Source organism: Etheostoma cragini, chromosome 5 (genome assembly GCF_013103735.1).
Source record: "Etheostoma cragini isolate CJK2018 chromosome 5, CSU_Ecrag_1.0, whole genome shotgun sequence".
In the NCBI taxonomy this organism is placed as follows: Eukaryota; Metazoa; Chordata; class Actinopteri; order Perciformes; family Percidae; genus Etheostoma; species Etheostoma cragini.
In genome coordinates, this window is record NC_048411.1 from 6,416,329 (window position 1) to 6,430,314 (window position 13,986).

General features: G+C 41.1%; 1 protein-coding gene across 1 annotated transcript in view; it reads right to left on the reverse strand.

Moving 5' to 3' along the window:
• zmat4a (zinc finger, matrin-type 4a) overlaps positions 1–1,051 on the reverse strand; it is a 206,531-nt gene extending 205,480 nt beyond the window's left edge. The window contains exon 1 of the mRNA XM_034871934.1: positions 846–1,051. Within this exon, the coding sequence (XP_034727825.1) occupies positions 846–932 (87 nt within the window). The 5' untranslated portion in view covers positions 933–1,051. The remainder of the gene's footprint in view (positions 1–845) is intronic.
• Positions 1,052–13,986: the final 12,935 nt, after the last annotated feature.

Sequence of the window (13,986 nt, forward strand, 5' to 3'; positions counted from 1 at the left end):
ACATCATGACCCACAATGTCACTTCATGTGACTAGGATTCCTATGAGCTGTAACCAAGCACTGTGTTCCACAGAGGTGAGGTGGGTGCTACATCACTGCTTCTAATCCACTTCAAATGTCACCTTGAGAGAATCGACCAGCCGTTCTCCTGCATGCAGAGCAGCCGATGGGATGTTGATGCTCACATCGTTACTTTGCTTCATATTCGACACTGTTTGTCCACAGTAGAAATAAAAAAAATAGATAGACTGCAGAATTGACCTTATTCTGAAACTCTAAAACAGATTTCCAAGGCAACTGTAATCTACAGATGCGTTTGCCTACTGGATGCAGGAGTTTTAATAGCACTGGACTGTATCCGTTGTTCGTTGAAAGTTAAATCTCTGATTGAAAGAATCAACCCACAGCCTACTAGCCAACATTTCTCATGTCTGTCTCAGTCACAGCCTACTGGGGGACTTCCGTAAGGATCCCCTGGGGTGTCCCCGGCCGGACCCCCGTCAAAGACCCGCCGCTCTCCAACAAGCGGGACCTGTTTATGAGACCTGAGGTCCACCTCCACCAGGATGCTCTGCTGACTTCTTAACCCCCCCCCCTCCCCATGTGCAACGCACAGCGCGTGCAGCCCCCGGCTCCGCTTCATCTCCCGGCGGAACGCAACAAGAATCTCGGTGAGGAAAAAAAAAATCTGCATGCAAGACGACAACCATGCCTTCCCCCCCCCCCCCCCCTGCAGTAAAGCATCTCCATAAAGTCACACACACTCCTCTGCACGCATGCACCGCTCTTTTGCAAGAGAAGAAAAGAAGACGGGACTGATAAGAGAAATGCGAAAATAAATGTACCTGTAACTCCACACTGTAACCCTGGCAGACGTGTGTTGGGAACACCGCCAGCTGATGTTGCACTTGGAGAGAAACTGTATAATCCATTAACCAGAATGTGCTGAATAGCGACAGACAGAGCGGGATACGCGTCTACTGTTGGCGGCAGTTCTCCGCTGTAGTACAATGTGCCGCTGCTCTCCGCCCTGCTGCGCTCCCATTGGCCGTACTCGCTTATCAGCCGCGTCAACTCACTCGAGGCTGATCAGGAAGTGGTAGCTCACATCAGCAAATGTCATGGTCGGAATGAAACCTTTATTGTCCCGAGGGGAATTGGCTTTGCATTCAAGGGAGCCACATTTAAACATTAAGCCCATACAACAGCAAAAGAATAAAAGACAATAAGAAGAGAATAAAACCACAGCAATTAAAATTTAGACAATGCAGAAAAGCAGAATATAAACAACAACAAGGTTGTATACCTGTAACCCAGTCAAAAGGGTTAACGGAAACATAGTTTAGGTCAATCGGAAGTGGTTGTGCTGGAGTCCTGCCTTTGGCGGAGTCTCAATCTAATCTGTCAGTGGGAGAGCAGGAGGCGGTTGTAAAGTTTAACGTTGCTTGTCCCCAGAGTAGAAATTGGTAATTTCATGGCCAAGATTAGAGCCCGAATTGAAACGTAAGCAAATAAATTTGCTTAATGTTAGAACATTGTGTCAAATTGGTCGTTATTACTGGGATTTATAAAGTGTCATGTTTGATAAAAACAATAGCTGATGTTGTTCTTCAGTAACTAGCTCAGAGATTATCTGCTAATGAAGTAACTGATATATAACTGGGGGGGTTAACACTTTTGCAAGGAACTGCATCTGTGTTACATTCTCATTCGGGGCTAAGCCCCCTTAAGGTCTGATCCTAGAATCGCCCCTGAGTAGTAGTAATAGTTGCCGTTATTTTGGAAATACTGAGATCACATGTCCCCACACTTCTCTTGTGAGAACATTCTGACTAAAGTTCTCCAAAGTTCAACAGTTACATATTGATTGCTTTTTTTAATTTATTCAACCATTCAATGTTGTTTTTTGTAATCATTTTCCAGGATAAAGGTCCAAATCCTTTTCTTGTCAAGTCTTGTGGACAGATTTAGCTGGTCTGAATAATTTAGTTGACCAGTGTTGGGCAAATAACTTAAATCAGTTCCTCAGTCATTAGTCGTTGACAAAGTAATTAGCAGCAGCAAAAGTAATGTGTTTGATTCTTTTTTAACAATGTTTTTATTAAGTCTTCTGCAAATACAATGTTCAACTACCCCCTGTCATACCCTTGAATGAAGACAAAGACAACATCCTTAATGTTCAAACTTATAATCTATTGATCGTTTTTTGCAAATATTCACATATTTTGAATTTGATGCCTGCAACATGTTGGAAAAAAGCTGGGACAAGGGCAACAAAAGACTGGGAAAGTTAAGGAATGCTCAAAAATCACCTGTTTGGAACATTCCACAGGTGAACAGGTAAATTTGTCATGATTGGGTTTGAAAGGTGCATCCCCAAAAGGCTCAATTGCTCATAAGCAAGGATGGGGTAAGGTTCACCTTTTTGTCAACAACTGCGGGAGCAAATTCTCCAACAGTTGAAGAGCAATGTTTCCTTAACATTTAATTGCAAGGAATTTATGGATTTCATCATCTACAGTCCATAATATCATCAAAAGATTCAGAGAATCTGGAGAGATCTCTGCACGTAAGCTGCAAGGCCAAAAACCAACATTGAATGCCTGTGACCTTTAATCCCTCACTGCATTAAAACCAACATCATTATGTAAAGGATATTACCTTGTGGCCTCAGGAACACTTAGGAAAATTTTTTTTTAGTTAACACAGTTCGTTACTACAACTACGAGTGCAAGTTAAAACTCTACCTCGCAAAGCAAAAGCCAAATTTCAACAGCACCCAGAAATGCTGCTGGCTTCTCTGGGTGAGCACATCTGACATGGACGGACGTAAAGTGGAGAAGTGTGCTGTGGTCTGACGAGTCCACATTTCAAATTGTTTTTGGAAATCATGGACGTCATGTCCTCCAGGCCAAAAAGGAAAAGGACCATCTAGATTGTTATCAGTGCAAAGGGCAAAAGCCAGCATCTGGGATGGTATGGGGGGGGGTTATCAGGTGTAGTCCTTAAAGTACTTATTGTAGGGGATTTTAATATCCATGAGGACATTGTTGATAGCCTTAGTGTTGCTTTCAACTCACTACTAGATTCAACTGGTTTTAGTCAGAGTGTGCATAATGCCACTCACCGTTTTAACCACACCCTCAACCTTGTGCTGACAAATGGCATTGAAATTGAAGATTTACTAGTATTTCCACAGAATCCCTTATTATCAGACCATTCTCGAATAATTTTTGAATTCTTACTACCCGACTATACTAAAGGAAATAAAAGCTTCTACACTAGATGCCTATCTGACAGTGCTATAGCTACATGTAAGGAAGATGTTCCAACAATATTTAATTTAATTGCGTTCCTTAAAATAACAAAGGACCTTTATGTTAACTCTCCCTCCCAAATTGATAAATTTGTAGATGGTGCTACGACCTGCCTACAGACGACTTTAGACTCTGTTGCTCCTTTCAAAAAGAAGATTGTAAAGCAAAGGAAACTAGCAGCTTGGTTTAACTCACTAACTCTCAAATTAAAACAAATCTCGCAATGACTTAAAAGTAAATGGCAGACTGAAAATGTGAAGGAAGGCCCTCAGAAATACCAGACCAGACTAATACTCATCACTAATAGAAGAAAATAAGAACAACCCAAGGTTTCTTTACAGCACTGTAGCCAGGCTGACAGACAGTCACAGCTCTATTGAGCCATCTATTCCTTTAGCTCTGAGTAGTGATGACTTTATGAGCTTCTTTAATGAATTATAACAAGTCATCACCTTTCAAGACCTGACACATACTTAAACTGCTTCTGTCCTACTGTCCTTTGTCTGTCTCCTCAGCTAAGCCATCTACCTGTCTCTTAGACCCCCTCCCAACGAGGCTACTCAAAGAACCGTTACCCGCTGTTAACACTCAATTACTAGATATGATCAATGTGTGTCTATTAATAGGTCATGTACCGCAGCCATTTAAACTAGCTGTGATAAAACCTCTTCTGAAAAAACCCTCCCTCGACCTGGATGTCTTAGCAAACGGTAGCCCTACAGCATATCTAATCTACCCTTTCTCTCCAAGATCCTTGAGAACGTAGTCGCTTCGCTAATCAGTTATGTGATTTTCTACATAGCAATAGTTTACTTGAGAACTTTCAGTCAGGATTTAAAATGCATCATAGCACAAAGACAGCACTGGTGAAAATAACCTTGTAACCGCTGCAGACAAAGGACTTGTCTCTGTACTTGTTTTACTAGATCTAAGTGCTGCATTCAACACTATTGATCATACCATCCTGTTACAGAGACTGGAACATTTAGTTGCCATTACAGGTATTGCACTAAGTTGGTTTAAGTCATATTTGTCAAATAAATCTCAATTTGTTATTGTTAATGTTTATTGTTATGCGGATGACACCCAATTATATCTATCAATCAAGCCAGACAAAAACAATCAGTTAGTTAAACTCCAAGCATGCCTAAATGATATAAAATCATGGATGACCTACAATCTTCTGATGTTAAACTCAGAAAAAAATAGTTATTGTGCTGGGCCCTAAACACCTCCAAACTACATTATCTAGGGATTTAGCTACTTTGGATGGTATTGCCCTGGCCTCCAGCACTACTGTCAGAAATCCAGGAGTTATTTTTGATCAGGATATTTCCTTATTCGTCCATCTAAAACAAACCCCAAGAACAGCCTTTTTTAATCTTCAAAACATTGTCAAAATTAGGAACATCCTGTCTCAAAACAATGCTGCAGGGCGTGTTCTGACAAGAACTAAGAAAAGAGATCATATTTCTCCTGTAATAGCTTCTCTGCATTGGCTGCTGTAAAATCTAGGATTGAATTTAAAATCCTTCTCCTGACCTACAAAGCCCTAAATGGTCAAGCACCATCTTATCTTGAAGAGCTCTTAGTGCCTTATTGCCCCACTAAAGCACTACGCTCCCAGAATTCAGAGTTACTTGTGGTTCCCAGAGTCTGTAAGAGTAGAATGGGAGCAAGAACCTTCAGCTATCAGGCTCCTCGGCTGTGGAAACAGCTTCCGGTCAGGGTTTGGGAGGCAGACACCTTCACCACATTTAAGAGTAAACTTAAAACTCTCCTCATAAAGCTTATAGTTATGGAGTGAGGAGTTGCAGCGTTTGCCAAACCCGACCCAACTGCTTCTCGTCATAGTTGTCAAATTCATCTACCATATAATCAATAAAATAATAAAACAAGAGGGAGGCAGAGCAGTACAGCCCGACCAGGCTTTTCTCTTTACCCTGTCTCTTTAGCCTGGGTCTGTCTGTGGTTTCTTCCTAAAAGGGAGTTTTTTCTTGCCACTGTCACACTGTTGCTTGCTTTGGAGGGAATTACTAAAACTCTTCATTTGTAAATTATGGAGTGTGGTCTAGACCTACTCTTTCTTGAAATTATACTATATATAAAAATGAATTGTTAGTGCCCATGACATGGATAACTTGCACATTTGTGAAGGCATCATTAATGCTGAAAGGTACATACAGGTTTTGGAGCAACTTATGCTGCCTTCCAAGCAATCTGCTTTTCAGGGACATCCCTGCTAATTTCAGCAAGACAATGCAAAGCCAACATTCTGCACATGTAACAGCAACAGTGTGGCTTTGTAGCGAAAGAGTGTGGGTACTAGACTGGCCTGCCTACAGTCCAGACCTGTCTCCCATTGAAATTGTGAGGCCTATTATGAAGCGCAAAGTACGACAACGGAAACCCTGGACGGTTGAGGTGAAGTAATACATTAAGCAAGAATGGGAAATAATTCCACCTACAAAGCTTCAACAATTAATGCCTCAGTTCCCAAACACTTATTGAGTGGTGATGTAACACAGTGCTAAACATGCCCCTGTCCCAGCCTTTTTGGAAGGTGTTTCATGCATCAAATTGAAAATGAGTGAAGTGGAATGTTCACAGACAAGATGAACATAGTTTTATTGATCACCCCCCTTCAGAATGTTTTAGGTTTATCACACTCCCAGACACAGTGCATAAATGTTATAAGTGCATAAGTTCGCCTTGTTGCATTTAACACAAAGGTAAGCTATATTACTTTTGAAGTTTTCAATTGAACATAAGTTCTGTATGTCTGGATCAGCCAATTACATTTGGAGTAGCTTTAAATTAGCTAGCAGTAGATCAGTATTTCATGGATGGAAGCAAACTTACCTGTTGGGGCCTGGTCCACCTGTCCCGATTCCAAAAGTAATCTGATGTTTAGATGGAGGTATCTTCAAAGTAACAATGTTTTTGTTTGGGTGAATTATTCAGTCCCTCCAAGATTTTGCAATGTCACTATCTCGCCAATTCACACAAATTTAAGCAATCACGGTGACTTTGGTGCGACTTGCAATTTTGACCACTCCCCGCAACATTTCCACAAATTTGACCAATAACCAGAGTTTCCCACGACTTCAACTAATCCCACCTGTCCCACGTGCCAGACTTTGCATCGGTATATGACTCTGAGAGCAATGATAAGCTAAAGTCCAATAAGTACTTCATCAAACTGTATGAATGTGTCCCAGGCCAGGATAACAAATCAACTAAAATGTACTAATGTAAAGATCAACAAACTGACACATATGTTCACAATTTTTTGTCTTAAATCTACCAGCCATTTTCAAATTATACCAACATTTGCGGCATCCTGAGCCTTTTTGGTAAGGCATTTCATTGCAACAAACATCCAAAAGACCTTGCAACTTATATCGCAATTTTTTACAAAAGATACCGTAAAATCAGGCATTTGGAGCCATAACAATTTCAAAAAAGGCTGCAAAATCCTGGAAGGACTGATTATTGCAAAAATATTTATCAGTGGGCTAGTTGCTGTAGTGTAGCCTATGGTGTGAATAACCCACTAATTATGTAGCACCATGCTCCTCATCAGACCATATAGACTTATGAGGTTTGTGTTGTGCAGGAAGTGCAGCAGCTGTCATGCTACATAAACAGGAGGAGTCAAAAGAGTATGAAATAGATAGTTAGAAGACATGCTCCTAAAGATACCCACAGCACCTCCTGCTTCAAGGACTGCTTCAGAATGTGGGTTGAGATTTAAAGGCGGTGCATAGCTGCAGAGCAACATTTATGCTCAAATAGGGTCGTTGATGCAATTTGCAAAATTTCCCCACTGCTGAATATTTTAACTAGGTCACAATATCAGGTCAGTACAGAATTGCATTCGGTAGACGGGGAGAAAAGGAAATAGACAAAAGAGCGGGCAAATGTCTTTCATCTGGCCTTGAGCACAGGGCCCATGGTCCAGATGGTTGGACTGTCACGACAAGCTATGTTTGCAACAGGAAACATGCCACATCCTTTTTGGGCTTCTGTGCGCCACATTTACATTGTTTGCATTCATCCAGTGTGTCTTGCAGTCAGCCAGCAGATAGGCGCTAGTCAGGGGAACTGACAGCGGTGTTTGTTATTTGTTTAAGTACCAGAGCGCACTTGTTAAATTGTTGTTCGCTTCAATGGCTATTTAACATCTATTCCTACGAAGTATACACACTTTAGACGACTATAACTATAAAACAAATGGATGTTTTGCTGCCTTGTCATTAGGGTTGGGTACCGATGTTCCAACCTAAACGCTAGTAACAAGACTTAATAAGAACAAAAATGTCAGTGCCCGATGTTTTTTACAGACCCCTGGTGTTCCGGCATCAACTTGCGTGAAGTCAGTTCCACAAGTGCCAACATACTTGTTGAACTGATAGCGAGAGGGTTAATGAAGATGCCGAGGGCAAAATGCTCTTAAGGTTTGGCTGCATTTCATGTGCAACTCTGCAACCTGCAACAAATGCCTTAAAGCAATATCATGCAAGGCAGTTAACACTTAGATTTTAATGAAACATCTGGCGAGACATGGAGTTTATTTAAAAGCCAAACAATGCACGTCAACAGCAGCCGCTAGGGTTTGACTCGCCGCCGGACAAATTGAAGAGAGTCCCAGCCCTGCCAGTGTGGTGGTGAACATCACATATGATGATGATGATAACAGCAGCCGTTCCTCTTCAGGTAAGTCTAGTAATTTAATGTCAACTGCAATATCAAGTAGGATAGCAACAGCCATTACTGTTCAACAGCATGTGTGACGTGTGCAAAATGTGTTAACAAAGTTAGTGCACTTCGTTACATGAGGCTATAGCCTACTGTGAGTGTACATTTCTGCTCAGTGTCGGATATTTCTCTGCTTAATTTAAGTCCTAATATTTTTTACAGTACCGGTTCAAGAACCGCTTAAGCACCAGAACAGTATAAAAAATACTGAGTAGGTACTACCCAACCCTCATCATCGTCATATTTACTAGTTAACAGTTAGCTAGCTATGGACTGAGAAAAACATAATTAAATTCCCTATGCCGCTCAAAGGCTACCGTCAGCAGCTACCTGTAACATTTCAAGGTGGAATGTTTTCTTGCATTAAAGTTGACGTTGTGACTCAATTAACACACATTAAATGTCACTGTAACAACTTTGACTAATCCATTTGTTTCTATTGTCTCTCTTGTACAAAATACGCTATAATGATTATTGGATCTTTCTGAACTTAAAATAATATCAATTTCCACTGGATCATGTATGGCAGAGCGACGTTCCAGTGCCCTCTGGCATGCACCCTCGGTAACTAACGGACAACGGATGCGCAGGCTGCAGTGGGAATCAAACCTGCGACCTTTTAGTAGGGAACAGAGTTGCTCTCGCAACCGTGCCATCCTGCTCCAAGTGGATAAGAGCTCTCACATCACAGCTGCATGTTGGAGCTGTGAAAAAAGAAAATGTGTCAGGGCCAGATGATCTATTTTTGTTCATTTGTAGATTTCTTTGCATCTCATTACTCAGTACTTGGTTGTGGAATATATTCATGATATGCATTATGAAGGAGTGGTTGTAGCTGAGCCCTGCGTATTAATTCTTCCCTCTTTTACATCATTTCCAAAATCGGATTCCCACCTCCTATGCTTAGCACGCATACTTTATGTGTATATATGTATATATGTATATGTATATATATATATATATATATATATATATATATATATATATATATATATATATATATATATATATATATATATATATATATATATATATATATATATATATATATATATATATATGTCGTCACAAACTGATGCACTTAGCAACAAAGCACATCAATGCAAAGACTCCCAATGAAATAAGAGTGCATAAAGCACTAACTCCGGGATATTTTATGAAGCATGGGAAGCAAAATATAGGCCATTCCTAAAGGTTAAGGATTTACGGGTGAAATCCCTGCCTCTGGTAATAGCATACCATTTCACCAGGCTCCTTGAGAAAAGTAGCAGGACTCATGTTTCCTTAGACAGTGGATCTTTACCAGAGGTTCAAACAATTGCTCTACAATATGGTTATCTTATTCTAAACACAGCAAGTAGCTGCAATTAGCTTTTCAAACCTGGCTCAGTTTGTTGTGGGGAGCCTCCGTGTCAGCCTGCAGCACACGTGTCTGTCTGTGGCTGGCATGCTGTTTTGGCTCCTGTCTTTCCTCTTTTTCTTTTTTACAGTTTGAGCTGCCACATTAAGCCACCATCAGTCAATCTCTTCCTCGTAGCCCCTAGCAACCAGCCAATACTACAGCATCAAACTGACTGTGACCCTGAAAGCAGGCACATACTGTAAGCTTGCCAGTCCTACTCATCATATCTTAAAAAATACGTTTTATGTGGCCTTGGTATGCCACTGACTGAATCTCACACACATGAATGAAGAAGACAATTTTAAAACTGAGATTATATGTTCACACACACACACACACACACAAACACAGCCAATTTAGTAACTGAAATAATCAAGTGCAGCTACGTTAGCAACATCTGTTTGTGATGAGATTAAATAGACAGAAAACAGAAAACTGTCTTACATTAAGATAAAATTTGTCTTTATTTTAGCTCACTGACATCTTCAAGGATTTGTGAAGGAATAGAGATACTCAAACAGCTACATCTCGCTGCCCCTAGGAGTTCAGATGTGCAGAAGTTGTGAAATGCAATTCTATATACATTTAATTGCATTGCAATGCATTAATGCAGGGCAACATCTTTATCTTCCAGAGTACAAAAGAACCCCAGAGGTTTTTTTTACTTAAACAGGGTCTACCATTTTAGTTTAGCATTGTAGCACGCTAACTGTAGCTTATTAGCACTAAATGTGAATTACAGCTGAGGCTGGTGGGAATGCCAATTGTTTTGCAGGTATTTCATCATAAAATAAAGACTAGACACAATTTACAAATTAAAGTTGAATCACACAATTAATCTATTTTGGAAAAAAACTGTGATTTATCGCCAAAAGGTGACACGTTTGTACCCCTGAAATAAATAGTTTGTTTTAATAATAACAAATTGTGTTATAGTGTACAGATATGCAATGATTATTACTGAGTAATATGTAAGTGGATTTTGTTCAATGTCAAGTTTTTATTTAGTCATGTGATGAGATGCTACAATACACGATAGCTAGTTTAGGCACAATGTCTGTCAAGACTGACTGAGCCCATCTGCAAGCTGAATGCCTATATGGTGTGTGCGTGTGTGTGTGTGTGTGTGTGTGTTTCATAAGTTGTAACAAGTGTGTACAAGGGCACTCCATAATAGTAAAAATGCACTGCTGCCCGTCGTAACTGCCCTACGCTACTGCATGACACCTTGCGTTACATAACATTCTAATTGTAGAAATTGTGGCCAACATCCCCACTGGCCTAATCAGCCCCACATTATCTGTTTAAAATTAAACATCTTTGTAATATCATCCTCCTAATTTGGATGGCCTCACACAGTGTGGGGGTAAACCGTGTGTATCTGTTTGCACAGTGGGTGTCAGGACACTTTTGCTCTAGCTGCAACACAACAGTGCCTTCTGATGTTAACGGACCAAGCTCACACACAGAGCAATTACCTCTCTTTGATTAAAAAGTCAATCAGTGTTTTACAGACCCCAATATGATGTCCTTAAATGTCTGGGTTGGTCCATTACTCAAGTATATTAAATTTACTGTCATAGAGAAGTGAAGAAACTAGAAAATATTCACCATCCATCCATCCATCCATCCATCCATCTGTCCATCTTTGTCTGCTTATCCGGTATCGGGTCGCGGGGGCAGCAGCTCCAGCAGGGGACCCCAAACTTCTCTTTCCGGAGCCACATCAACCAGCTCCGACAAGGGGAACCCGTAGTGTTCCCAGGCCAGGTTGGAGATGTTATCCCTCCACCTAGCCCTGTATCTTCCTCCAGGCCTCCTTCCAGCTGGACGTGCATGGAACTCCTCCCTAGGGAGGCGCCCAGGAGGCATCCTTACCAGATGCCAGAACCACCTCAACTGGCTCCTTTCGACGCAAAGGAGCAGTGGCTCTACTCCGAGCTCTTCTCGGGTGACTGAGCTTATCACCCTATCTCTAAGGGAAACACCATCCCCTTTCCTGAGGAAACCTAAAGATAAGGTTAAGAAGAAAAACTGACCGGTAGATCAAGAGCTTTGCCTTCTCGCTCAGCTCTCGTTTTGTGTGAATGGTGCGATAAATTGAACGTAGTACCGCACCCGCTGCGCTAATTCTCTGACCAATCTCCAGCTCCATTGTCTCGTCACTTGCAAACAAAACTCTAAGGTATTTGAACTCCTTCACTTGGGGTAAGGACTCATTCCCTATCACTGAGGCACTCGATCGGTTTCCTGCTGAGAACCGTGGCCTCAGATTTAGAGGTGCTTATCCTCATCCCAACTGCTTCACACTCAGCTGCAAACCAATCCAGCGAGTGCTGAAGGTCACAGGCCGATGATGCCATCAGGACCACATCATCTGCAAAGAGCAGCAATGAGATCTCCTGCCCACCAACCCCACCCCACCCCACCTCTACTACACCTCGCTATCCTGTCCATAAACACTACAAACTACAAAAAATTGGTGACAGAGCACAGCCCTGGCGGAGGTCAACCCTCACCTGGAACGAGTCTGACTTACTGCCGAGAACCCGGACACAGCTCTCACTTTGGTAATGCAGAGATTGAATGGCCCTCACCCCATACTCCCATAGCACCTCCCGCAGTCTCTCCCAGGGGGACCGGGCACACGCCTCCAGATCTCTAGATCCACAAAACACATGTAGACCGGTAGGGCATACTCCCAGGCTCCCTCCAGGATGGTTAGTAGATAGACAGCATGGATAGAAACAGATAGAAAATATTCCCATTCAAGAGAGTTTTTACTTTTTTTCATTAAAAAAAACCTTACTTATTAATCGATTTTTAAAGTAGTAGGCGTTCATTTTAATAGTTGACAACTAATCAATTAGTCTTCGAAGCTCTACTCAAAATGCTTATGATCCATTATGTACAAATCCATTAAAAGTGTAAAATATGCACAGTGTGGACATGGTTGATGGTGAGGTTTTGCTGCAGGTTGAGTAGAACGTTTCCCAGAAGATATTAAATTGATTTATTTTTTAGTCAAATATAGATTTAGAGTATAGATTTTAGATAAGGGAATCCATTATATGTGAATTGAGTTGGGCTGGGTTCATTTATTTGTAAAAATAAATCAACCTACCACAATGGTGTTACCTAAACAAACACACACGCAGACACACGCTCACACAGGTCTGACATTGCCGACGATAGGCTCTGGGAACTGACATGACAGCAGTGGAGATGACAGATCCTAACAGGTGAAGAATGAGTTCCACTGATGCCATGTTCTTACACACACAAGAACATGCATTTATTGCAGTCTACCTTTCCCTGACAAATTAATCTTCTTATTTCACATAAGGTTCTCATACATCACAGCAGAGATTCACATATGAAGGGGAGGTTTCAACAAGAATGATTTTTGACTCTGTACTTGTGCCTCATCTTCAACTCTTTGTTCTGCCTAATGACTGTTAATGACCATAGCCTGAAAATTCCTGATAGTAATTGTGGTATTCCAAAATGCAACACAGGTAGCATCAGTTGACAGCTGTAGGATACAGCAACTCTTTTTTAAAAACTGGATAGCTGGTGTGGATGACGCGGGCAAGCCAGTGTTGTTCATGGTTGCAATAGCGCTACGCTAAGCTAAACATATTGTACACAGTGTCAAGGTTAGCATTGCTAAGCATCTGAACTGATTGACAGGTAAAGGTGTAGCCAAGCCCTAAAGCATCCCCTGCTTGATCATCAATTTGAAAATAAATGAGACATCATTTATGAGATTAACAACATGCTGTATTGAAGAAGACTGTTGAAGAAACTAGCGATAAAGGGTCATAAATCGGGTCATAAAGTCATGTGTCGTAATGCCATGAGGTCATAAGAAGTAAGAAGTAAGAAGTAGAGTCATTTTCCCATTCTATAGAAACAGACTTTTTTTTACAAACAGTGAAGTTACCTTCTGCTGGAAATTAAAAAAAAATGCAGTTTAAAGGCTCCACTTTTCAGGCCCGGAAGCTTTGTCCATAATTTTTACAGTCCGCGTTGGTCTGAGTAACTGGAGCTACTTCCAACTGACATAAAAGCATTATGTTCAATATTGTAAGGGAGCAGGTTTTTAACACATGGCTTGCTCTTGCGCTTGCTCATGAACATATCTGTAATGTTTCAGCATTTGGCATACTTTCTCTTTTTAATGTGTTTCTTTCGTTCTCCTAACCAATCCATTTGTTCTCCACACTGATTGGCCACGTGCACTCCACCAATCGCATGTGATGACAGGAAGATGTAATACCAGCAGGTTAAAAGCAGGCTGATGGTCTGCGGTTCTTTGTGACTGTGGTTGCCACTAGCGCTGTTGAAATTACAGTAATAATTGCATCGTGATGCCGTCTTGGACAATTCTGCATTGATGCAGTGGCAGACCATAATCGATTATTGCCTACTGAAGGAACATAATATTATGATAATGTTTTGCTCGCTGTTTTTTTTTTTTCATTTTATCTCTTGTCTGCTGTA